This window comes from Mobula hypostoma, chromosome X2 (assembly GCF_963921235.1).
Source record: "Mobula hypostoma chromosome X2, sMobHyp1.1, whole genome shotgun sequence".
NCBI classification, from domain to species: Eukaryota; Metazoa; Chordata; class Chondrichthyes; order Myliobatiformes; family Myliobatidae; genus Mobula; species Mobula hypostoma.
The window spans coordinates 24,149,896-24,177,811 of NC_086129.1; the positions used below are offsets into that span (position 1 = coordinate 24,149,896).

A 27,916-nucleotide genomic window follows, 5' to 3' on the forward strand; every position below is an offset into this window, starting at 1 on the left:
CTGGCAGCAGAATTTTAAATGAGTCCAATAACTCAGTGGGTGGCAGCTAAAAAACTGGCCAGGAAAAAGGATGTGTCGGCATTGGAGAGGGTTTAGAGGAGGTTTACAGGAATAATCTTGGGAATGAAAGGGTCAGTGTATGAGGATCATTTGATGGCTCTGGGCTGGTACTCCCTGGAGTTTAGAAGAATGAGGGGCGATCTCATTTAAACCTACCAAATACTGAAAGGCCTAGGCAGAATAAACATGGAGAGGATGCTTCCTTTTGTGGGAGAGTCCAGGACCAGAGGGCACAGCCTCAGAACACACAGATGTCTCTTTAGAACAGTTGAGGAGGAATTTCTTCAGCCCGAGGGTGGTGAATCTGTAGAATTCATTGCCACAGACAGCTGTGGAGGCCAAGTCATTGGGTATATTTAAAGCAAAGGTCGATAGGTTCTTGATTAGTAAATCTACGGCAGGACAGTTATTTTATTATATTTAACAAGACATCAGAATATAAATTGGGAACATAGCAGATGTCAAACTTTCCCCTAATTGATTCATTTGTATCGGGGAGCTACAACGTCAAAAGAGTCAGAAATCAATACAGCTGGCATATTGTATTTAAAATTCAGGAGCATAGTTTATTTGTTGAGGTACTACTGCTGGTAAGTATGAGTCTGGATACAACTTGCTCTCTTTGCTGTTACATTACACAAAAATCTTTTGGCATATTAGGACTCCAATTCTTGCAGAAGCCTAACTTCATTTTTACCTGATACCTGTACATCAGTATTTTAGAGCAGGGAGAATGACAACTCCATTAGAAGCAAGAAGTGATACACCTTCCCTCACACATCCAGGAATACAGAGTACAAATGAACTATGTGGCTCGGTGACACAGTGTTGCCTGGCTCTGGTCTGAGCCGTTCTGATCAGGAGAATGATAGGTTTTGCTTCCACTCAGCTGAGTTTTCAGAATTCAATCAAAAAGGAGTTAGGGTGTATTACATTTAGCTAGGATGCCCTTGGATTTGGGCTTCAACACCTTAGACCTAATCTCCATCCCCATGTAAATGAAAGTAATTTTTCCTATCCCTTCCATGTGATCAACAAAAGCTGGATAAGGACAGCATTGGCAGGGATCTTTCTCTCCCTAAAGTTGGATACTCGCTGAAGCTCACTGTCCCCTACACTCATACATTGAGAATGGATATTTAGCAGAAGTTGCTGGTGACCATGAAACTGTGATAAATACAATTTGCTGCTTTTGTAAGAGCAGAAGAATTAAAGTGGAGGAGAATGCAAAATTATATTTTTGTGGGAAATAAATTAGGTTTACTTAAATACCCCTGCAACACACATCAAAGTTGCTGGTGAACGCAGCAGGCCGGGCAGCATCTACAGGAAGAGGTACAGTCGACATTTCAGGCCGAGACCCTTCGTCAGGACTAACTGAAGGAAGAGCTAGTAAGAGATTTGAAACTGGGAGGGGGAGGGGGAGATCCAAAATGATAGGAGAAGACAGGAGGGGGAGGGATGGAGCCAAGAGCTGGACAGGTGATTGGCAAAAGGGGATATGAGAGGATCATGGGACAGGACGCACAGGTAGAAAGAAAAGGGGGAGGGGGAAACCCAGAGAATGGGGAAGGGGTATAGTGAGAGGGACAGAGGGAGAAAAAGGAGAGAGAGAGGGGAAAAAACACGAATAATAATAAATAAATAAATAATGGATGGGGTACGAGGGGGAGGTGGGGCATTAACGGAAGTTAGAGAAGTCAATGTTCATGCCATCAGGTTGGAGGCTACCCAGACGGAATATAAGGTGTTGTTCCTCCAACCTGAGCGTGGCTTCATCTTTACAGTAGAGGAGGCTGTGGATAGACATATCAGAATGGGAATGGGACATGGAATTACAATGTGTGGCCACTGCGAGATCCTGCTTTCTCTGGCAGACAGAGCGTTGGTGTTCAGCGAAATGATCTCCCAGTCTGCGTCAGATCTTGCCAATATATAGAAGGCCACATGGGGAGCACCGGACGCAGTATATCACCCCAGTCGACTCACAGGTGAAGTGTCGCCTCACCTGGAAGGACTGTCTGGGGCCCTGAATGATGTTAAGGGAGGAAGTGTAAGGGCATGTGTAGCACTTGTTCCGCTTACAAGCATAAGTGCCAGGAGGGAGATCAGTGGGGAGGGATGGGGGGTACGAATGGACAAGGGAGTCGCGTAGGGAGCGATCCCTGCAGAAAGCAGAGAGGGGGGGAGGGAAAGATGTGCTTAGTGGTGGGATCCCGTTGGAGGTGGCGGAAGTTACGGAGAATAATATGTTGGACCCGGAGGCTGGTGGGGTGGTAGGTGAGGACAAGGGGAACCCTATTCCTAGTGGGGTGGCAGGAGGATGGAGTGAGAGCAGATGTGCATGAAATGGGGGAGATGCGTTTGAGAGCAGAGTTGATGGTGGAGGAAGGGAAGCCCCTTTCTTTAAAAAAGGAGGACATCTCCCTCGTCCTAGAATGAAAAGCCTCATCCTGAGAGCAGATGCGGCAGAGACGGAGGAATTGCGAGAAGGGGATGGCATTTTTGCAAGAGACAGGGTGAGAAGAGGAATAGTCCAGATAGCTGTGAGAGTCAGTAGGCTTATAGTAGACATCAGTAGATAAGCTGTCTCCAGAGATAGAGAAAGAAAGATCTAGAAAGGGGAAGGAGGTGTCAGAAATGGACCAGGTAAACTTGAGGGCAGGGTGAAAGTTGGAGGCAAAGTTAATAAAGTCAACGAGTTCTGCATGCGTGCAGGAAGCAGCGCCAATGCAGTCGTCGATGTAGTGAAGGGAAAGTGGGGGACAGATATCAGAATAGGCACGGAACATAGATTGTTCCACAAAGCCAACAAAAAGGCAGGGATAGCTAGGGCCCACACGGGTGCCCATAGCTACACCTTTAGTTTGAAGGAAGTGGGAGGAGCCAAAGGAGAAATTATTAAGAGTAAGGACTAATTCTGCTAGACGGAGCACAGTAGAACTGGTTAGGTCTGGAATCCAAAAAGAAGCAGAGAGCTTTGAGATGTTATACATTCTTTCTCTCTCTCTCCTTTTTCTGCCTCTGTCCCTCTCACTATACCCCTTGCCCATCCTCTGGGTTTTCCCCCCCTTCCCCTTTTCTTTCTCCCCGGGCCTCCTGTCCCATGATCCTCTCATATCCCTTTTGCCAATCACCTGTCCAGCTCTTGGCTCCATCCCTCTCCCTCCTGTCTTCTCCTATCATTTTGGATCTCCCCCTCCCCCTCCCACTTTCAAATCTCTTACTAACTCTTCTTTCAGTTAGTCCTGACGAAGGGTCTTGGCCCGAAACGTCGACTGTACCTCTTCCTAGAGATGCTGCCTGGCCTGCTGCGTTCACCAGCAACTTTGATGTGTGTTGCTTGAATTTCCAGCATCTGCAGAATTCCTCGTGTATGCGTTACTTAAATATATATCAGAATATAATTGCTTCAATGGTCTGCCGGCTACTTACTATCGACAGTTAAATTGAGTGTTTGCACTGCGGTGGAGGCATCATCCGTGATTGCAATCTCAACTTCATACATTCCCTCGTCGGTTGGCTGCAGGTTGTGGATCAACAGAGACCCATTGCGGAAGACCACAATACGATCCTTGTACTCTGGCCGTAACTTGCCCAGGATACGGGTACCATAGGACTGGACCAAAGGGATAGGCTTGTCTCTCTTCAACTGCCACTGAATAACAGGAATCTCAGAACTGCTGGCTGTGTACTGTATAGAAAGTAAGACCGAGCCTCCCACAACACCATGGGTGGTGTAAGCTTGTGTTGTTATATTCACGCCCTCTGCTCCCACTGAAAACAATAATAAGAAATAATGTAAATAATAAGAAAGGAGCATTATCAACAAAAATCCAGCGAGTGAACACTAGAGGGCAGCACTGATGAGAGGGCCAGCCCCCAACCCAGCATGGACTCCAGTGAGCCTGCCATGCCTTTGCTCTCTTTCACACAGCCACCAGCGTCTCCTCCTTTGGGCGGGCAATGCCGCGGGAAAAGGGCCTGGTCTGCGCAACAACCAAGGCCACGCAACTCCTCCGCCTTCAGTCTCGCCAATGAACCAATGAACCAGATTTGCAGTATTCTACATTACCAATGTCCAAGACAATTATTTACACCTTTTGTTGGACTGCACACCATCTCTGTGCACCACCTCTGATGCCTTCTTCCCTGGGTGCCTGTAGTATGCAGCGACACAATATGCAACAAGTCCACTTCCAGCGCTGCTATCCAGCATCTCACTGCTGAGGTGGTGTTAGGGTATATTCTGTAGTTAGGGTAAATAGCAAATATTAATTTCAACAGCAACCAACCTTCAGATCTGAATATGGAATGTAGATTGAATTTAAAATGTAGCTCAGATCAATGGTCTTCCTGAAGCTGCATTTTAGAGTGAATTGCCGACCAGGAAACATCCAATTGACTGAGATGTCTGCATAGGCATGAATGCAATCGACACCCTATTGCATGAGTACGACTCAGGGACCACAGTAATTAACACTCAATTTGGGTGTGTTGGTGGGAAGACCTATGAATTTAGAAAATTACATGTAACTCAAAAGAAGCATTATGAGGGCATTGTAACTATAGAAATTGTCCTGTTACCTTTGTCCTTTAACATATAAAAATGCACTGTAATTTTGGATTAAGGAGTCTGTCTCCCTTGAATGACTCCGATGACTGTCAGCTTGTGTGTGTCCCAAATAAAGACTTTTATATCTACCAGCTGCGTTTCTCTGGTGACTTCGTTCACAGTTACGACAGGTAAATCTCCAGTACTTGGTGTTCTTAGTATCCAGTAGTGTCTTGCAATTGTAAAAAACACATAAAGGACAGACAATTGCACCAGAGAGGCCACCACAATTGAGTGCGCCACCTTCTTACCAGAAAGCCAGTGGAGCATCTGAGATGCAGTCTCTGCTTTAGATTTGGAAATGTAAAAAGGAGAGAAAGGCCCCACAAACAGATCTTATGAGACAAATATTAGGGCAGAACACCAAGAACTCCACTGTTCTATTCTATTAATGTGTGATTCTTCTGTGTCCACCTGAGTAGAAAAGTGGATTTTGAAGTTTAAAAGTACAGCACTTTGACCAGTGGATCACTCTACAGTGTGGGAGTTATCATCATCGATTATGAACTTGTTTATGAAATAATAATTAATTTTCTCCCCAAATTTCATCATTGTGATACTAATTCACGATGAGATACAGGAAATTCTATATTTGATCCAACCACTTTGTTCTCATGCCTGGGCCTATTTTGAATGCTGGCAAACTACGACATTAAATCTTGCACTTGCAGGATAACCAGCTAAGGACAAATGCAAGAATTGTGACAATGGTGTCTTTAAGCACATAGAAACCAAAATGACAGAATAGGCTTTTTGAGACCATTCTTCCATTCAGTAAGATCATGGTTGGCTCGCTTATAACATCCAAGAATCCACCAGTCATGAACGTACACTACTTCTGAGCAATCACAGCTCTCTGGAGCAGAGCATTACAAACATTCACAACCAGTGAAGTGAAAGAATTTATCTTAATCTCTGTGCCAACTACTCATTTTTTTCACATTTAGGAATAAAGGCTTCAGCTGTTCAATCTCTCCTTAAATTACAATACCCATCCAGAATATCTGTCTGGTGAACTTTCAGAATCAGAATCAGGTTTAATATCACTGACACATGTTGTGAAATTTATTGTTTAGTGGCAACAGTACAGTGGAATTCAAGAAAAATATGAATTACAATATGAAATATATAGTGGAAAAAATATAGTGAGATAGTTGTTATATTTCGTAACTCCAGAAAACAATCGAAAGAAAAACACAGGAGCCAGGATACCTGCCTGCTTAGCTTTCTTCCCCCTTTTTTCTTAGTGAGAAGCTCACATATGACTTTGTGGCGTAATGACATATACCATCCACATACCTCTTACATATAACCCATAATGAATTATATAAACAAAGTTTGCTTAATCAAAAACATATATTTACAATATTACTCAAATATTACTGAAATATTAAATACACTACATTAGAGTTCATAGGTTGGTTCATTGTCCATTCAGAAATCTGATGGCGAAGTGGAAGAAGCTGTTCCTAAAATGTTGAGTGTTTGTCTCCAGGCTCCTATACCACCTCCCTGATGGTAGCAATGAGAAGAGGGCATGTCCTGGGTGGTCCTTAGTGATAGATGCCACCTTTTTGAGGTATCGCTGTTTGAAGATGACCTTGATGATGGGAGGCTACTGCCCATGATGGAGCTGGCTGAATTTGCAATGTTCTGCAGCTTTTTCCAATCCGGTGCAGTGTTCCCTCCATACCAGGCAGTGATGGAACCAGTTAGAAAGCTCTCCGTGGTACATCTGTAGAAATTTGCTAGAGTCTTTGGTGACACCCTAAATCTCCTCAAAATATAGCCACTGTCATGCCTTCTTTGTAATTGCATTGATACGTTGAGTCCAGGATAGGTCTCCAGAGCTGTTGACACTCGGGAACTTGAAACCATTCACACTCTTCACAGCTGATCCCTCGAAGAGGACTGGTGTGTGTTCCTTCAACTTTCCCTTCCTGAAGTGTACAAACAATTCTTTGGTCTTACTGATGCTGAGTGCAAAGTTTTTGTTGTGACACCATTCACCCAGCTGATCTATCTTACTCCTGTAAGCTTCCTCATCACCATCTGAGATTTTGCCAACAATAGTTGCGTCATCAGCAAATTTATAGATGGAATTGGAGCTGGACTATATCCACACAGTCATGGACGACACTACAATCCTTCTAAGTTAAGTAGATTTTTCCTTAGATAATGAAACCAAAAGTGGGTATAGTACTCAGGGTCTGATCTCTTCAATCTCTATGTACTTTCAAGAAGACTTCGTTATTTTTATTTTGCAACCCCCTACCAATAAATGTTAACTTGCCAGTTACCTTTCTAATTGCTTGCTGTACGTTCATGTTAATCTCATGGGCTTTTATATTTAAGATTACAGAAATCAAGAGAAGAATCTCAGTGTGGCTTTGTCTAAGGTCAGCCCACACTAAGGCCATAAGATCCTCCTGGTCAAGGCTTCTTTAATAATGGTCTGGGTTATATATTAGCGAGGCTTGCCATGGTTAAGAAAACCAGGCAACAACATCCATTATTCGCATTATATCAGAATGTCTCCCTTCGTGTCCCTCTCCCTCCAAAGTACTGGAGGAGCGCCAGCAAGTTAAATTACAAAGCACTTTAATAAACAAAGGAAGCGGTCTGGTCTCCAACCCTCTTTAAAACTATTCATTGCTAGTACTGATATGTCATTAGCTGCCTTCACATTTCCATTCCCCTCACTCTAATTTACCCCTTTCTGATCTTGCAGCACTCTGTTTACTAAGAGCTAATATCATCATGAAAACCACTGACAAGAGTGGTGCTGTTGTGATCTAGTGAACTGGCCTCTATGTTGTAGAGCCCAGATGTCAGCTCCGAGACACTTCCTCATACCTCCATCTAGACCACTGCTGTATCACCAAACAACAGGCCATTATATTCCAGACAGTCAAAGACCTCATTTCCTTGGGTGATCATCCGTCCACTGCTTCCGGCCTTATAATCGTTCAGCCTTGCTCTATTCATTTGCACTTACTCAGCGCTTCTGACTCACTGAATTATTTCTTCTTAACTTCATTCCATCCTTTCTCCCACAGTCCACCACACCCACTTCTCACTTACAGTACTGTGCAAAAGTCTTAGGGACATATATATAGCTAGGGTGCCTAGACTTTTGCACTGTACCATATTTATCAACAAGGAGCGGAGAGTGAGTTTGTATATCTGGCAGGAGCAAAGAATGTTGGGAATAGTGAGGGTGGAGCGCTGCTGAAGGGGTGTGAGATAGGTGACAAAGAAACAGAGCCAGGAGCAGGAATGGCACAGGTCCAGACACAGCCAGCCCTGAGACACCAGGCAAAGTAATTTGACTCCAAACAATTGGTTTACTGATCATTACAGAATGACTCTCTGCTGCTTCCCACTCCTTCACCTTTCCCAAACATGATTCCCCTCTCCCTGCCCCCTTCTCACTCTCAGTCCACAATGGAGGCCCATATCTGAATCAGGTCTATCATCACTCACATACGTCATGAAATTTATTTTTTGCAGCAGCAGTACATTGTACTTTGATTTTACAAGATGAGGAAGAAAGATGCTGACTTGGCAATTCGCTAAGTGATTAAGTGGAGGTGGGAAACAGAAGGATTTAGTGGGGATGAAGGCCATCAAAGTCCAAGCCTGAGATCAGGTTGGGAATCAATTGGCTAGGAGTTTGCATTGTGGGGTGGAGAGCATAGGAGGATGAGGTGGGGAGATTGGTGAATTGTCAATGCTTTGTGCATTTGGACGAAGATTGGTGAGTTTGTGGTAGGACTAATTCATAGGTGGTTGTTTTGGGGCCTAGGTTGATGAAAGAAATCTGATGAAAGGTGGTAGGGGATGGACTCAAGAGATCAGTTCTGGAAAGAAATTGGTGTCTATGCTCTGATGGGAAGAGTACACAGAAGGATTAAAGGCAGTAAAGGGACTTACCTCTAGCATGGTTGCAGCCTAACACTATGATATAAGCTTCATTTTCAGAGTTAATTTTTAGGTGTATGTAGCCATTTTATTCCATACACTAATATAAATTAAATTTTACTGATTTATTAATGTCATCTCCTGTGTGACCTGGGTAATATCTCCAAAACGGATCAATTTGTCATTGCTCATAGGAGTATGATGTATGCTTCTTTCATTACAACAGTAATTATGCTTCAAAAGAGAAGTCAATTGCCTGTGAAGTATCTCAGGACATCCTGAGCACATGTAAGGCAATATGTAAATGCCTTAATATAAACTTGACTCTATCAATTTAGAAGTTTTGTCAGGGATGTGGATGAGCTCCAGAAAGCTCCGAGCCACCACGAGGTGATAAATCATGTGAGGACTTTCAACAAGACTCTGCAGCCTAAATTTTAACTGGCTAGTTCAAAGAGGCAAAACAGACAAAAGGCATTTAAAGCCACAGCATGGTCCAATCTCTGACTTTTCCATTTCCTTCCCTTCCCTTTTCTGGATCTCTCTGTCCACCTCTAAGAGAATAGGCTAATGAAAAACATCCCTACACACTCTCACAACTACTTACACCATACTTACTCCCAGCCTGTCTCCTGTGAAGACTCCCAGGTAGAAGCCATTAATTAAGATGATGCATTGAATGTAATTTGTTGTGTTGAAGCTGAAGACCAAGAGACGATTATTTTTGTTCTGTCCAGGAAGAAGGGGATGAGAGCAGAATTGACTGCCCTCATTTTACAACTTCTGTGTTCTTTTATTCACTCTCTCTCTGTTCTGCCCCTCTCCAAGACAGGGGTTCCTAACCTTCTTTATGTCATGGACCCCTGGTTAATGGTAGGGGTCCATGGCATAAAAAAAGGTTGGGAACCCCTGCCTCACAGAAATTCTCTTCCGAACAATATACTTGTTCTCTCTCCCAGCAATAATGATGGGTCTTTGAACTGAAATATAAACTCCATTTCTCTTTCCACATATGATACTGATCTGCTGAGAGTTTCCGGTGTTTTCTTTTTTTTATTACAAATTTCCAGTATCTGCATCTTTTTTTTGGTTTACAGAAATTTCTCTTGCTTTACAGAGGCAATGATGCATTTCCAAATACAAGGAGTGCATGAGTTTGATCATGTTGCCCCTTTGCAGCTTTGGAACAATAATCCTTTTGTCTTGGAAGTTCAGGTCACCTTGAATGTTCCGTTGTTCTCTCAGATGAAAGTATAATTTGAGATTTTGCAATGGAAAGCTTTGCACAAATAAACTCAATTTTAACCCATTCCCCAATCTGACAACAATCTCTCTCAGCAAGGTTGCTGCAAGAATACAATAAAATAAAAATTAACCTTTAAGGCAGTAGTATCAATATCTGCAGATTTAATCAATAGCCCAGTCATGAAATGGCTACAAAATGCATCATGGTTAGAAATTCAGTCACACTAACTCCATAAACAAAAGTGTTGTACTATTGAAGGTTAGGTTAACCCTGAGTACAGAGCATGGTTTACATTTCTGGGTGTCTTAGTGCTCACTGGGTAATTTATCTTCCCATTTGTTAGCAGGATATTCATTACCCCAACACTTTTCATGGCATAAAACTCCTCCCAATGGCTTCAACAGGCAAATTTCAATTAAATAAGTCTTTATTTACTTTGAGTGTTTACTAGCTTGAAACTGCACAACTTCAAGGGCCAGGATTCCAGTTGCATTCTATATCTTCACTGAGGTTTGTGAGTTCCTATAACCTCAATACAGCTTCACACATATACATGGATTGTTTTGCCCATGGAACTCAGCATTACGATCACTCTCACTTTTCATGCCTCATGGTCACTCCATGCTGCCACTGTTATTCTCTGCAAAATCCCAGTCTGGTGCTCACCATTGTTGTCAGGAAGTCTCCCAAATTCCATAACCAAGTGAAGAATTCATCTACTTTTCCTTCAGCTGATGGGAACAGGTACGGGCATTTACATGTATTGCAGGCTTCCTATTGATTGTGGTCACCTTTGTTGAGATCTCTCTGGCAACTTTCTGCCAGGAGCACCTTGGTGCAGCCACAAAGGTGCCTTTAGTGTCAAAGACCATGCATCTTGCAGACATTATTCCTGAACAATCTGTCCAGGTCTCCCTGACCCTTTGGGAGCACTTTCTCACTCGTTCACATCAATGCAGCATCCAGTAACACTGTTGTTACTAGAAGAGTGCTGTTTCTACTGTGTTATGTCCTTTTAAGTTAGTGCAATCTTTGCAGTAGTATCTGGGCAACATGCTGATAACTATGAGAATCTGCAACACATCATAGGAAACAACAGCAGGCCAGGCAGCATCTCTAGGAAGAGGTACAGTCAAGGTTTCAGGCCAAGACCCTTCTCGGCCCTAAACGTCGACTGTACCTCTTCCTAGAGATGATGCCTGGCCTGCTGCGTTCACCAGCAACTTTTATGTGTGTTGCTTGAAATTCCAGCGTCTGCAGAATTCCTCGTGTTTGCATAGGAAACAACAATGTCACTTTCAGTGCAGTGGTACACAGCAAAATCCGACATTATTGTCTGTACACCTTGCAACTGAACTTCTTGCCCTTTATGTAATTTTAATGAATAACATTAGGGTGATCAACAACATTGTTATAAGACCTAGAAATGTCCAGGCTGCTGAGTTATGCTATTTTGTGGATACTGGCTAATATCTAATGCACTCTTATTTGTTGTGATTAAAGTAGGACAGTAGCGGGTAACCTTGTTCTAAAACATTAAATGCAAATTACTACAATGCTAGACATCTAAATCAAACAGCAAAAACCCTAACTGTCTCAGCAGATCTGGCAGTATCAGTGGAGGGGCAAATTCAGTTATCACTTCAGGTCACTGGCCTTTCAAAAAAGCATTCTCAGCACTTGCAGTTTTATTGCATATTCAAGCATGATTGCCTGAAAATAATAACTGCTTTTGTCTAACAATGTTATCATCAACAGTTTCCTAAGGTGGTTTACAAGCAGGAATAGGGACACTGCAGCACGAGAGAGAAGAGTGTATAGACAATTTTTTAAAAGATAAAAGATATGAACATTTCAAAAACCACAGCCTACTGTAGTTAGGGACAGTCAGTGTGGCTTTGTGTTGGGCATGTCATGTCTTACCAATTTGAGCTTTTTGAGGAGGTGCTGAGGATAATCGATGAATGTAGAACCGTGGATGTTGTTTACATGGATTTTAGTAAGGCATTTGATAAGGTCATTCATTGAAAGCTCATCCAGAAGGTTAAGACGCATGGGATTCATGGTGAACAGGCTATTTTATACAGAATTAGTTTGCCCATAGAAAATAGAGGGTAGTGGTTGATAGGCCTTATTTTGGCTGGAGATCTGTGACTAGTGATGATCCACAGGGATCCATATTGGGACCTCTGCTGTTTGTCATATGTATAAATGACCTGGATGCAAACACAGATGGGTGAGTTAGTAAGTTTGTAGATGATATGAAGATTGGTGGTGTTGTGCATAACGTAGAAGGCTGGCTAAGGATATAGCAAGATATTGATCAATTGCAGAAATGGGCAGAGAAACAGCGGATATAGATTAACTCTGCCAAATGAGAAGTATCGCACTTTGGTAGATCAAATGTAAAGGGACAATACAGTGTTAATGGCAAGACTCTTAAAATGTTGATGAACAGAGGGATCTTGGGGTCCATATCTCCTTGCAAGTGGCTACACAAGTTGATAGATAGATCGGTAATGAAGGTATATGGCATGCTTGCTTTTATTCATTGAAGAAATTAGTTCAAGAGTCAGGAGCTTAAGTTGCAGTTCTATAAAACCAGTTAGGTTGCATCTTGAGTATTGCATTCAGTTCTGGCTGCCCCATTAAAGAAGGATACTGAGACTTTGAAGAGGGTGCAGAAGAGGTTTACTGGGTTGTTCCCTAGATTAGAGGGCATGTGCTAAAAAGAGAAGTTGGACAAACTTGTGTTGTTTTCCCTGGAGCAGCGGAGGCTGAGGGGAGATCAAAGAGTTTTATAAGATTATGAGAGACAAATACGGAGTAGACAGCAGGTACCTTTTATCTTCGGGTTGAAAGGTCTAATACCAGAAGGCATGCATTTAATGTGAGAGGAGGTAAGTTCAAAGGAGACGTGCAGGGAAAGTTTTCTTTACATAGAGAGTGGGTGCCTGGAATGTGCTACCACAGTTGATGGTGGAGACAGATACCATAGAGGCATTCAAGAGTCTCTTAAGTAGGTCCATAAATCTGCAGGTAATCAAACAATATGGACATTATATAGGCAGACGGAATTAGTTTTGTTGAGCATTTGATTACTAATTTACTTAGCTTGGCTGAAGGGCCTGTTTCTGTGCTATATTGTTCTGTGCTCTACAGAGAGAAAAATATAGAGGAGGAGAGCTGTAATGTGGAGTTTTAAATATATCCATTTTATACAGTTTGCTGACAATCATGGTGCCTTTATTTATTACCAAACAATAACCTGGCTTGGACTGAGTAGATCAATATAGAGGATTTCATTGAATGAGTCCCAAGCAATATTTAATAAAGAATTAGGGAGTAAAAATGTATGTTCCATCCTATTGAACGCAGCAGTTTGTGAACTTCTGATTGCCAAGTAACTGTGGACAAAGAACTTGTTTCCTTGTTCCCTTTCATTGGGCTCATTTCCTATCCTTGGCTCTAATTAAAGAGTAGCTCTGTGAAAACAGTGTTTTTGTGGAGTGCAAAATGCTGGAAGCAGTTCAGTGAATATGCTAATATCAGCCAAGACAACATCTCCCAGGGTTGAAATGTTCCACAAACTAACTACAGTCCTTTACAATTCTGCCTCATTAACTCTATGAAAATTGCACATTGCAAGGTTGACAAGAACTTAGCAATGATATTGTGCAGTGAAAACCTATTAGCAATTTATTATGGTAAAATTCAACAATCCACTATCCAACTGTTCTGAAATCCTACTGGTTCAGTAAGGTGATGCTTGCCGTGCATCCATTCAGCTTTCTGTGGCCATGGTAAGTGAAAAGAAAGTGCAGCAGGCATGGCCTTTTCCTGAGGTCTCCTTTAACTCAATGAGGTTCCAGTTCCTGTGTTGCCTTTACACTCTCTGAGGCCCTGTCCCATACATTCACTTTCCATTCAGTGTAGCTCCAAATCCTGTACTCCCTATAAACTTACCAGTTCACCAGAAAATTCATATTACTGCGTAATATCTTAAAAAGTGAATTTCCAGGTGAGGCAGCACTTCACTTGTGAATCTGCTGGTGTTGTCGATTGTGCCCGGTGCTCCCAATGTGGCCTCCTATACATTGGTGAGACCCGTCGTAAATTGGGGTCTGCTTCATTGAGCTCCTCTGCTCTGTATGCCAAAAGCGTAACCGCCCGGTGGCCAAACATTTTAATTCCAATCTCCATCTCTGTCCCAACACATCAGTCCATTACCTCCTCTTGTGTGACAATAAGGCCACCCTCAGGGTGAAGGAGCAACACCCTAATGGCTGGATAGCCTCCAACCTGACGGCATGAATAGTGATTTCTCCTACCGGTAAAAAATAATTTTCCTCCCCCTCCACTCTTCTTGTATTCCTACACTGGCCCCTTACCTCTTATCACCTGCCTATCACCTCCTCCTGGGTCTCCTCCACCTTCCCCTCTCCTATGTTCCACTCTCCTCTCCTATCAGATTCCTTCCTCTCCAGCCCTTTACTTTTCCTACCCAACTGGCTTCTAGCTATCCTCCGTCCTCTGCTCCACCTTTTTTATTTTGGCATCTTCCCCCTTCCTTTCCAGTCATGAAGAAGGGTCTCAGCCCGAAACATTGACTGCTTATTCATTTCCATCGATGCTGCCTGACCTGCTGAGTTCCTCCAGCATTTCGTGTGTGTAAAGTGGGTTGGGATATTAATAGAAATAACATCTAAAAATCTGCTAGTCCAGCCACTACCAAAATTGTAAACATGTCAAATATTTTACAGTACATAATTGTAGATAGCTCTCCTTAATGTTTGCAATTTGTTGTTGATCACTCTCTGTATCCTGTGGCACAACCTCAACGCATAATATGTATAGCTTAATTAATAATAAGGGAACAATTTGTGAAACGTTCTCGCATTGAAGATAAATACCACAAATCTCAACATTGTTTAACCAAAGCACTGCCATGATACTAAAGCCTTCAATATATTCATTTAATTTAGTCGAACTTGTACATTATTTCTCTCTACATCAATTGTTTCCAGATAACAGGCAGATGCCTCACAATAATAAATTCATCAAGCAAGCAAATGGGCTTGGTGTTGCTGAAGACTAAGTGTAACACTACTAAAGCTAGTCTGAATAGAAGGGCAAACTATTTGAACAGGTGAGCTATAAGCAAAAAAGTATGGGTGCTCCATTATACCTTGCAGTTTGTATTTTGCTCCAGATTACAGCAACTACAGACTCATGTGTCTCAGCTTTTTTATGAGCTGAGTAGTAGTCCCATCCAGGTTTTCTCCAGAGGGCTCACCCTGGAGGTTAAGATCGACCACGTACAAGGAAAGAAAACTTGAATGATTATGTGGAATTAGAAGAAATATATCTCCTCGTGGCACTACAGAAATCACCAGCAATTTGTTTAAGAAGATAAAAAATTGGCAACTGCTGTAAATATGAAGTAAAAATGTTTCAGATCCATGGCTTTTCAGTTATAGGAAATGCTGGAATTCAAATATATATTAAATTACAGAATAGTTTGAGGGTGGAGAGAACAATTTGTGATAAGATAGTGACCATGATGAACTGATGAACACAAATGGTGGTGGTACCATCTGCAGAGACTTCTCGCTGCCTGCTGCAGATGCATCTTGAGGAGGTGTACAGAAAAGGAAATGAATAAGAACATAAAAAATAAGGAAATAGACAATAGAAGATATAAAACACCGCAGTTGCTGTAAACCTGAAATAAAATAAAAATACTGAAGGTACCTGTAGGGTCAGGCAGCACCTATGGAGAAAACGAAGTGACATTAACATCACAGACTGATGACCTTTCATCAGAACTTGTCAGTTAGTTTACAAACTGTATACCGCAGGCTTGTTGGCTTGTAGTGGTATTGTCTAAGACACGTGGTAGATATGGGCAGCACAGAACATATTCTACTACTTTGTATATTAAAATTGTAAATGAATTTGATAAACAAAACATGATGCTTGATTTGCAAGCTTAATTAGTCCTGTCTGTCAAAATCTCAGGATGTCTTGCTAAAAGTAGCACAAAACAAGCATGGGGATGGTAATTGGGACTACTAAGTTGCATCTTCTCTACTCCTACTTCTCTACTCTCCTTCTCTACTGCCATGACCTCCATATCCTTTCTCCTCAACTGATTTTCTACCGTTGAATAGCTTTTATGCAAGAAAATGGAGGCTGGTATGTGAAGAATCACATCTCCCTCTCCTTTCCTCCCAGCCAACTTCAACATACTCCTGCTTTCTGTGAAAGGAATCCTTAGAAATAAAGCAAGCCCAAATCTACTTTGCTTCAAAAAGCACATTTCATCATATGTAGAAGTTTAATCAAAATACTTTTAAAATGCATCTTTTCTGTTGCACTTTTCTTATTTTGGGATTTATAAATAGCCACTAGCCTCACTAACGGTTTTGCAAGCATTTAATTGCAATTTAACCTTTGGATACGTCTTCTAGTGGGTTTGAAATATGTTACCAATAACTCCTCCTAATTTGCAGAGAAACATATGTTTACATGTTACAATATAATTGCTATCCCAATGTCAACTGTATGTACTCTAACAAAGAAGTAAGCTATTTTACTAAACAATGGTCAGCCCAAAGATGATAACAGCTCTCCCTGAGAATACAATATCTATTAATTTCATTATAATAAGGCAACTGATATGAAATAAAATATCAAAAATTACACACAAATCCAAACAGAAAAAGAGGATATGAATTCATATACTGCCAACCAAGACTTAACAGCTAACTAGATATTTTTGAAGTTTCACTGTCTTAAGACACACAAGAACCAACAGATACACAGTAAAGTACTGCATACAACAATAAGCAAATGACTAGGTTTTATTTTGTAATGCTAGTTATAGGATAAATATTGGTCATGATAGCACTCTGGTGCTCTTCTTCATAACATGTCCTGAGACATTTTATATTCATCTGAGAGAGCAGACAAAAACTTGGTTGAACATCTCATTCAAAAGGCAGCATCAGACTTCAGTAGTGCACTGAAGAGAAAGTATATAAAAAATGTGTCAGCTCTTTGGATGGCACTTGCAACTGCAATTTCTGGCTCAGAAATAGAAGTGCTGCCAAGGATAACAGAATCAAATTTATTTTTTAACTCAAAATCCAGACATGAGAGGGTTTTATGAATCAGAAGACATCCTTCTGTAGCTACACACTGGAGGTTGTATTAGTTTTGTGTTAACTTCAGATGGAAAACAAAAATAATAAATGCTCCCAGAAGCAGAGCATTGAAGTGCCAATAAATTGTAATTAGTGGAGCCAAACTCCTCAGCATCAAAGCCACTCAGCAGGCTTGTGCCGACCCTCTCCACAGCTCAACTTCCCATTGTGCGATGACTGATGATTCAGATAGAAGGTTATGTTTAGCAACAAGACTCCAATCAAATTTTTCATCAAGTCACTTGCTTGCCCTTGTTAAAGACTTTGATAATGAATAATGAATGCTCTGGGTTCCAAAGTGGCAAAGTAACTTTGAGGGAAAAGAAATGCCTGCTTGGCTTCATCTGCTATTTGCTATAATATGGTAACCCAAGAAATACATGAATATTGGCCACCAGACCTCTCAGATGTGCCCCACTGTTCAATATGATTATGGCTGCTTGAAGCTGGCCTCAACTCCTGTTCTGTACCAGTTCCCCGTAACCCTCAATTCCTCAATTCCTCTATCTGGAAAATAGCTATCTATCTCCATCTTAAATATGTGTAATGATCTGGCCTCCAGCACCCTTGAGGTTCATTACCCTGTGAGAAAAGAAATTTCTATGCACCTCAATTTTAAATGATTGACCCTTGTCTTGTAATTATATCCCCATGTTTGTGCCTCTCCCACAGTGAGACTATCTCAACATCCACCCTTTCAAGCCCCAACCCTCACCCCACCTTTGAATCTTAGGCATTTGACCAAGGTCACTCCTCATTTTTCTATATGACAAGGAGTGCTGATTCAAACTGTCTAGCCTCTGCCTAGCTTAGCTATAGGTATTGAAAATGTTACATCTCTAAAGTAAAATTAATCCTCAATTGTCTAATCAGTGCACCTAAAACTTTAGTATCAACAAAACAACTCAGAAAGACTTAATCCAACTTTGGTCCAAAAGAGGCTGAATAACTGAGATCTGTTTTACATCCCTTCCATCACGTAAAAGTAACTCAAGTCACATAGTGCAGCTAGCACCCTAAATCTCTGCTCTCAGCGTCTGCCAAAACCCTCAGGCTAATTGTGATTTGCTATAGTTAAGCAATTCAGCAGTCTAACTGCATACTGCATGATCCTTCAAACAGCATTGAGACAGGATCAATCTGTTGGTAGTGATACTAGGTGAGCAATATATATCAGCCGAGATACCAAGGAGAACTGTTCATTTCTCCAAATTCAGTGCATTCAACCTATGGGGTCCCATCCTGAACACATAATACTTTCTATATCTCCATATAACAATCCTTTGTATTTTCATATCCTGACTCCCTTAATAATACTTTTGTCAAATGCATAATTTGTTAGCTAAGCTCTCAACCCATCACTTAGCAGTCCACTGAGCTGCCTTTATACTCTCTGTTTTGGTCATTTGTCTAGTTTTAATTCTAATTAGTTTGCCTAGAATAGTTCAAATCCTACTGGTAGTTGTTATGTGGTTGCCTCTTCCTTATACCCTATCTGTGCCAACCTCTAATGTAAGAGTCCTTGTGTAAATATAGTCAAGAATCAAGACGGATTTTCTGTGATCCTATATTTGTGTACATTGCTCTTTGACAAACACAGTTGGGACATGATTCAAAATGAATTTTAAAAAAACTCTCATTGAGCTTCCTGTCCGCGAGAGTCTTGAGGGATAGATCTCACCTACGTAAGCTGATTGCACCTATTGTATAGCTGATGAAACGCCTATAGATCAAAAAAGCATCCAGAGTAAGATGGAATAGCTTAGGTTTAATCATCTCTTTAGGTTTAATAATTACATCATGTTTCAGATTCAGGATAGTTGACAACCAGGTGAAAAACAATTCCTGTGGCAGGAATGTTGGGAGCAAGAAACCTTATTTTGACTTATCAAGAGCTTTAGGTCACACAATATACAGAAAGGCTTGAATTTAATCAGTATTTTTCTTGGGATGCCATAAAGTAGCTTAAAATAAATTCATTGCTCTTGAATGGAAGTCGCTGGTGGAATGTACGTATTACAATTTGCACATAGCCCAACCCACGGACAAAAATGTGATCATCACAATACAATCTTTCATTTTAGTAATTCTGGTCGGTGATAGGCATTGGCCTGCAAACCAGCAGAATACACTGCACTTCTCCAAAAGACTACCGCAGAGTATTCCACGTAGGTAGAAGAGATCTTTGTATAACATCACTTTTAAAAGACAGCAAATATTTGGGAGTACAGCACTTCCTTAACACAAAAATGAAGTTGATATTTTGTACTTTGGACATCTGACAGAAAACTATGAAAACACTACATAATTAAGCTCCATTTACATTATCTTATCAATTGTATGAGGATTGCCAAGAAAATTGTTTGAGTTAATTGTTTAATTAACTCATTTTAATCTGCTCCAAGAGCGGACTGATATATTCATTTTAATTCTGCAAAGAAAGTCTCATTGTCTGTTTCCCAGTCTATATTTAATGATAAAGATTATACACACTATTAATTTTTTCAGTTTGCAAATCAGCAAAGTTGATCCAAGTGACTGGCTGCATCATGGCCTGATATGGAAACACCAATGTCTTTGAACAAAAATCCTACAAAAGGTAGTGGATACAGCCCAGTCCATCAGGGTTAAAGCCCTCCCCACCATTGAGTACATCTACATGGAGCGCTGTCACAGGAAAGCAGCATCCATTTCTGACACCAAAGATCAGATTTCATAAAATTTCATACATCACAAGTCATGTTTACAAACATATTACTAGTTTTTCGGTGATGTGGCTACCACTAATTCAGTAGAAGTCATTTATACATCAAATTTTTAGAAGTCATTTGGCATGATATTTATGTGAAAGCTTGACTCATGGATTGACAACAAACTGTTTAGTCTATTGTCTTAACCACTAGTGATGATTATTAGAAAATGATCTCAGAGGAAAATAAAAGCCATGGACCCTTGCTGTTCACAATATCTATGAACAATGTATAGTCATAACAGAATTTCTGTCTTCATGATGACAACTGAGAAGAGGCAAATTACTTTAAAATAGATTTGAACTCTTTGTAAAGATGAGCTGAAATGTGGAATATTAAATTTAATATGGATGCATGCACATAGCATTGAAAGTACAGAAAGAAGTAACTTCAAAGGTTTTCATGATACAGTATCAAAAGGAGCCCAGTTCAAAAAAAATAGAAAATGATTTGGCAGTGGTGTTTGGCGATACTCAGAAATGATCTGGTTACGGTGAAAGTTATCGACATGGTAAACAAAGTACAAATCCTGAAGTCATTAGATTATAAATTGAACCACATTGCATTGACTGTGCAGATTAAAAGTGAGTATGGAGTAGCATTGGCCGTTAAATCTGAAAAAATAATATTCAATACATTAACAAGAAATTGAGTAAGAGTGGCTAATCCAAATCCAGGTTATATGGGTTTACATAAAAAATTATAAGATTAAAGCTTCACATCTTTAAAATATGAAGGATATGGACGATGCTGAATGCACATAATGAGCAAAAGCCACAACTTTAAAGTTCATAAATTCTAAGCAAGGTGAATAACTTAAAAGATGTTTCTTTCACCTGAAAATTGTGTTCATTTAGAGTCAATTGACAGGGAAAATAGACTGACATTATTTCAGGGGGTGTGGGGGGGGGGTTAAGGGCCCCTGTGCAACGTGATAGTGAGGTTAGAAATAGGAAGATATTGCAGTTTAACACATGGCTAAAGAGATGGTGCAGGAGGGAGAGGTTTGGATTTTTGGATCACTGGGCTCACTTCCGGGGAATGTTGGATCTGTACAAACAGGACGACTTATATCTCAACTGCATGGGACCTATATCCTAGTGGGAAGGTTTGCTAGAGCTGCAGGGGGATGGGAACCAGTGTGCCAGATCAGCTGGTGAAGTGGTTGTGGGGGAAGTAGGTGTTAAGCCTATATACAAAGACAGAAATTGAAAGGCTGAGTATGGTGTGACCAATTTTCTGAGTTGCATCTACTTAAATACAAAGAATATTGTACACAGCTAAGGCAGAAGATCTTACAGCATGGATCAGCACATGGTGTTATAATATTACCACCATGAGTAAGAAGAGTTGCACCACTGGTTGCAGGAGGAGCAGGATTGGCAGCTCAGTGTTCTGGAGTCACATTGTTTTAGACACGATGGGAGAGAGGGATTAAAGGAGGGAAGGTGGTATTACTAGTCAGGGAAAATGTCACAGCAGTGCTCAGTCAGGAGAGATTGAAGGGCTCGTCTACTGAGGCTGTAGGGTGGAACTGAGGAATAAAAAATGGATGACCATGTCAATGGGATTATATTATAGACCATCCAATAGACAGGGTGATTTAGAGGAACAAATTGTAGAGATAGCAAGGATATTTAAAACATCCTTAATTGTAGGTGAGGTGCTGGAGAACTGGTAGATAGATAAGATTGTGTTGTTTAAGAAAGGCTCTAAGAATAAGCCAGGAAGTGACAGGCCGATGAGCCTGACACCAGGAGTGGGTAAATTTTTGTACATTATTCCATGAGACAAGACATATAAATATTTGGATAGAGAGGACCTGATTAGGGATGGTGAAAGGAAGCTCATGTCTAACCAATCTTAAATAGTTTTTGAGGATGTTATCAGGAATGTTGATGAAGGCAAGGCAGTGGATGTTGTCTAGTTGGACTTTAGCAAGGTCTTTGACAAGGTCCAGCATGGGAGGTTGGTCCAGAAAATTCAGTCGCTTGGCATTCAGGATGAAGTAGTAAATTAGATTCATCACTGGCTTAGTGGGAGAAGCCAGAGAGTGATAGTAGGCGGTTGCCTCTCTGACTGGAGGCCTGTGACTAGTTGAGTGCCACAGAGCTTGGTGCTGGGTCCATTGTTGTTTGTCATCTATATCAATGATCTGGACGATAATATGGTTAACTAGATCAGCAAATTTGTAGATGGCACCAAGATTGGGGGCACAGTGGACGGCAAGGAAAGCTATCAAAGTTTGCAGCAGGATCTGGACCAGCTGGAAAAAATGGGCTGAAAAATAGCAGATGGAATTTAATGTAGTTAAGTGTGAGGCATTGCACTTTGGGAGGACAAAAAAGGGTAGGACTTGCACACTGAACACACTGAGGAGTGCAACAGAACAGAGGGATCTGGGGATATAGATCCATAATTCCTTAAAGGTGCCCTCACAGGTAGATAAAGAGAGCTTTTGGCACATTGGCTTTTATAATCAGAGTATTGAGTGTAGGAGTTGGGCTGTTATGCTGAAGTTGCATAAGATGTTGGTGAGGCCAAATTTGGAATTTTGTGCGCAACTCTGGTTACTTAACTAAAGGAAAATTATCAATAAGATTGAAAGAGTACAGAGATAATTTACAAAGATGTTGCCAGGAAATGTTATTCCCTGGAGTGTAGGAGAATGAGGGTATATAAAATTATGAGGATGTAGATAGAGTATATGCAAGCAAGCTTTTTCCACTGGGGTTGGGTGAGACTAGCACTAGGGGTCATATGCTAAGGGTAAAAGGTTAAATACTTAAGGGAAGCCTGAGGTGGGGGGGGGGGAGACATCTTCACTCAGAGGGTGGTGCGAGTGTGAAACGAGATGCCGGCTAAGTGGTGGATATGGGTTCAATTGTACCATTTAAGAGAAGTTTGGGTAAGTACACGGATGGGAGGGGCATGGAGGGCGATGGTTCAGGTGCAGGTCATTCGCGCTCAGCAGAATAGAACGGACTAAATGGGCCAAAGGACCTGCTTCTATGCTGCAGTGCTCAATGATTCTGTGACGCAGACATATAGGGAGATATTAGGACAGTGGCCAGTGGGGTGAACTTTAAGGAGTGTTAAAGAGAAAAGAGGGATAGGGTAACAGAAAGGAAGGATGCCAGGAAAGTTTTAAGAGTCAAATTTCTGACAGGGCCTTAATCTGAAAGACCAGCACTGGTGACCAATTCAGGGATGATCTAGAAGCCAAAATTGGAAAAGTCCTTGCATCTCAGAGATTGTAAAGCTTGTGATTACTGAGACAGAGAGGAACAAATGCATTAAATTAAATTGAAACTAGATGAAAATTTTAAAATATAGGTATTGCTTAATTAGGATTTAATGTAGGTCAACAAGCATTGTGATGAATGAATGGAATTTGATGGCAGATAGCCATAGGCATGAAAGTTATAAATGACTTCCAGTTTACAGAAGGCAGAACAAGAAAGGTGAGCCAGGTGAGTCTTGTAATCATCAGGTCTAGAGGGTTTCAACAGTGTAAATGGCATAGTCAATGTTTGATTTGTATTTCAATATAGCAGAAATGGAGATCTGCATATAGAAACAGTAAATTGAATGAACTGAGGCCACGACCAAGCATTAGAATAGTGTAGGAAGCATACTGGAATGTGGGTTGGGAAAGAGATTCATAAAGCAAACATTACTTGGGAGTTACAAAAACCTTGGAAGGGGAGTGCTCTGGTTTCTTTGCAAGGCCTGTCCTACTCATCACAAAGTTGGAAAATCCCATTTCTCAAGAAGTCTATCACAAAGAAAAACTCTGATGCTGCAATGGAGTTTTGAAGCATGACTGCTGAAAATTATCAAGCAAGAATTATATTAATAAGGACATGCAGAACACAATTGAGAATTGGAGTAGGATGACTGGATGGAAGTTGTAACTGTGATTTTATCTTTGGATTAGAAAAAAGAGCCCAAGGAAGCATCTGGGTTACAGATATTTCATATGCATGGTTAAAAGGTATTCAGTATCACTAGGATTAAGAAAGCTAACTATACTGGCATCAAACTATCTCAGCAAATAGACTTTGAACTGACAATAAAGTAATGGTAAAGTTATTAGTATCATGGATATGAAGTGAAAATCAAGCAGCAGGCTCGAGTGGCCATACATGAAGTTAAACATTGAAAATGGGAACTTGCAGTCCACTTCTTTTCAGAAAGCTGGCTATACCGCTCCCTCACTAAGAGACACCATTGAAATAAAAATAATGTTGTGAAAGTACGGTAGGTTTGCAAAAACATACATTAAACATACTACAAAAGATATAAGTTGCCTATTTCAGTGGAAATCTTTAATTGTGTGACTTTAGTTAATATCAAAAACATATGTAGAGTATATTAAATTTAACTTAACCATCTTTCAACCATAAATTTTCCTTTCAAATTCTCTCTGGTAATCCTATCTGATTTCCCTCCTGATATGCTTCACCATTAAATGAAATATTCCAATTTACTGATCCAATTTCTCGGTTGAAACCCAGTCTGATTGATTAATGATTGTTGGAGGGGATATATAGTTGTTATTACTTTTCATGCAGGTCAAAGATACACCAAGAAATATTGTACTGAAATGGTTTTATAAAGTAGTGTACAAATGTAAATACCCATTGCAAGTCTGTGGACAAAAAATAATTGTAATGAATTTCAGATGTTGCTCCTTTGTCACCCACTGTAAAATATGGTGACTATATGGTGAATATGGGGGAGAAGCTGACAGCGATGCAGGTGGATGCTTTCCTGGTGTCATGGATTCCTGATTACCTGACTGGCAGACCACAGTACGTGTGCTTGCAACACTGTGTGTCCAACAGAGTGATCAGCAGCACTGGGGCTCCACAGGGGACTGTCTTGTCTCCCTTTCTCTTCACTATTTACACCTCGGACTTCAACTACTGCACAGAGTCTTGTCATCTTCAGTTTATTGTCATTTTCTGATGACTATGCCATAGTTGGATACATCAGCAAGGGAGATGAGGCTGAGTACAAGGCTAAGCTAGGAAATTTTGTCACATGGTGTGAGCAGAATTATCTGCAGCTTAATGTGAAAAAGACTAAGGAGTTGGTGGTAGACCTGAGGGGAGCTAAGGTACCGGTGACCCCTGTTTCCATCCAGGGGGTCAGTGTGGACATGGTGGAGGATTACAAATACCTGGGGATACGAATTGACAATAAACTGGACTGGTCAAAGAACACTGAGGCTGTCTACAAGAAGGGTCAGAGCCGTCTCTATTTCCTGAGGAGACTGAGGTCCTTTAACATCTGCTGGACGATGCTGAGGATGTTCTACGAGTCTGTGGTGGCCAGTGCTATCATGTTTGCTGTTGTGTGCTGGGGCAGCAGGCTGAGGGTAGCAGACATCAACAGAATCAACAAACTCATTCATAAGGCCAGTGATGTTGTGGGGATGGAACTGGACTCTCTGACAGTGGTGTCTGAAAAGAGGATGCTGTCTAAGTTGCATGCCATCTTGGTCAATGTCTCCCATCCACTACATAATGTACTGGTTGGGCACAGGAGTACACTCAGCCAGAGACTCATTCCACCGAGATGCAACACAGAGCGTCATAGGAAGTCATTCCTGCCTGTGGCCATCAAACTTTACAACTCCTCCCTTGGAGGGTCAGACACCCTGAGCCAATAGGCTGGTCCTGGACTTATTTCCTGGCATAATTTACATATCACTATTTAACTATTTATGGTTTTATTACTATTTAGTTATTTATGGTGCAACTGTAACGAAAACCAATTTCCCCCAGGAGCAATAAAGTATGACTATGACTATAAATCCAAATTATGCACAGATAGTTTGCCAAAAATTCTCATCCTTGTAGAATCAAACCTGGATTTGTTCAAGAATTACAGTGAAATCAGTAGTAGTTTAACAATCAGTTAGAATTAAATCAGGGTGAAAAAGTAACTAGGAAACTAGTCAACATGGGTTTCAACAAGTCCAACACAAATGACTTTTTCAGACTGAGTTTATGTTCTAGGATTTACATGCAAAGAGCTGTACTGTGCATCCAACCACAAGCTTTGTGTTATTTGCTTGCTGGTAGAGTTTTGCAACAGACACCTAACAGGTATTCCCCACTGAAGCTATATTTAGCTAAATCACTACATTAATGACGATTATGCTGATCTTTTTTTAAAAAGTATTCAAACTAGCTGTTTAACTGTATTCGAAGAATGGGATTTCTGTCAGAGAATGTAGTCATAGACAGTCATGATTTACTCATATCTAGGTAGTAGCTTTATACACCGACACAATTAAAAGAAGAAACCAAGTCGCTCATTATTCTTCTGGTTAATTATGTAAAATAACTGCATGCAAAACGATTGCCAAAAATAATTAAGCATGTGAAATTTTGAGATGACATGTTTTACTCGCATATTAATCCTTTCTGTGATAGATGTTCGGGGCAGATAGCCTCTTTAACTCATATGTTTTGGTCTTGCCCTACTTTGGAAACTTTTTGGAGAGATATTTTCAATATTATTTCTAAGGTATTAAATATAGATATCTCTCCTCACCCTATTACTGCTATCTTTGGACTACCTAAAATTTCTAGTAATCTTTCCCCTTCAGCCCGTAGAATGATTGCATTTCTTACTTTAATGGCGAAAAGATGTATTTTACAACATTGGAAAGAGCTTAATGCTCCAACTACCTTTTTTTGGTTTTCTCAGACGATTTTATGTTTGAATCTGGAGAAAATTAGAAGTAACCTTTATGATTCTTCATTTAAATTTGAACAGATTTGGGGACCTTTTATTCGATATTTTCATTTAATGTAATATTTACCCTTCTTGTTTTTTTTTCACTGTTTTAATGGAGGTCGGGATTGAGGACGTGATTTTAAGTTTAACTCTGTTTGGTTTCAAGTTAGCCCATTGCTTTGCTTTGCTTTTAGTTAGTTGCACGGTGGGTTTTTTTTTTGGGGGGTTTTTTTTTTCTTTTTTTTCCCATTGATATATATAAAATCTAGTATACTATTATGTTATCTTGGTTTCTTATGCTTAAATTACATTGTTTGTAGTATTTTCTTTTTGGTATTGTTATCTTTTGGAATTTTATTATACTTTAACATTGTATTAATGTTTATATGGCTTACCTTTTTTGTATACTTACTCAATAAAAAGATTTAAAAAGAAAGAAAGAAAGAGATGACATGGCTCTCTGTATCGGAAAATTTTTAATTTTACAATTGCTTTGCTTTAGTTATCCATTTGATTGAGTTTGTTGGTCAACTTGACTAAGGTCAAACTTTGGAAAGAGAATTCCTGCATACCATAGACCTGAGTCACTAAGAATCTTGAACCTTGATTAATCTAGCTCTGATTTTGAATTTTGCTGATTCTCTTGAATTTTTGGTTCAAAAATCAACTTCTCTGAGTGAAATGGCAAACTGAGTTCAAGCTAAAACGGATCTTTTTACTCACAAATCCACACTCTGTTTAGGTGTCATGTTTGGATCTTAGCATATTAATGTGAAGTAGTTTCGTCCACTGGAACTTCTTACCAGATAGCTTGCATTTAATGCTTTTCTCATTTCAAGGTCTGAAAATCTCCCTTATCTATTCTACATATAAAACGGATAGAACTAACAGACCTGGCACTGACTCATCTTATACAGATTCCACTCTCCTGTGACAACTAATTAAAATGAAGAGATCTCGCTTGCATAACAACAATCATCTATTCTCATTCAAGGCTCTTGGCTACTGATTCTTTCTCTTTTACACATATCCAACAGCAAAAACATGACTGCCTTCACATTCATCCTTAAGCTCTCTCAATAAAATTGCAAATTTCTGTTGGAAGATCTTTCAATTATAAACTCATATTGACAGAAAGATAATTCAGACAGATCAAAATTTATTTCACATTGTTCAGTATAGCAAGCAGCTAGAAGTTTTACATTGATAATATGGGAGACTTCTAAATCAAGATCAAATAGAAGGTTTACAGATATTGTTCCACAATTTGTTGAAAACAATTTTATTTCAAATCAATGACTAAAATACTAGGCTGAATTATGCTGCTTGCAGCTGGCAGTTCTAAGTGGAACAACCA

General features: G+C 40.3%; 1 protein-coding gene across 2 annotated transcripts in view; it reads right to left on the reverse strand.

The window, feature by feature from the left end:
- The window catches only part of LOC134340832 (hepatic and glial cell adhesion molecule-like), a 65,432-nt gene that overhangs the window by 22,757 nt on the left and 14,759 nt on the right, over nt 1-27,916 (reverse strand). For both annotated transcript variants that reach the window (XM_063038382.1, XM_063038383.1), the window contains exon 2: nt 3,496-3,837. In XM_063038382.1, the coding sequence (XP_062894452.1) occupies nt 3,496-3,837 (342 nt within the window). The remainder of the gene's footprint in view (nt 1-3,495; nt 3,838-27,916) is intronic.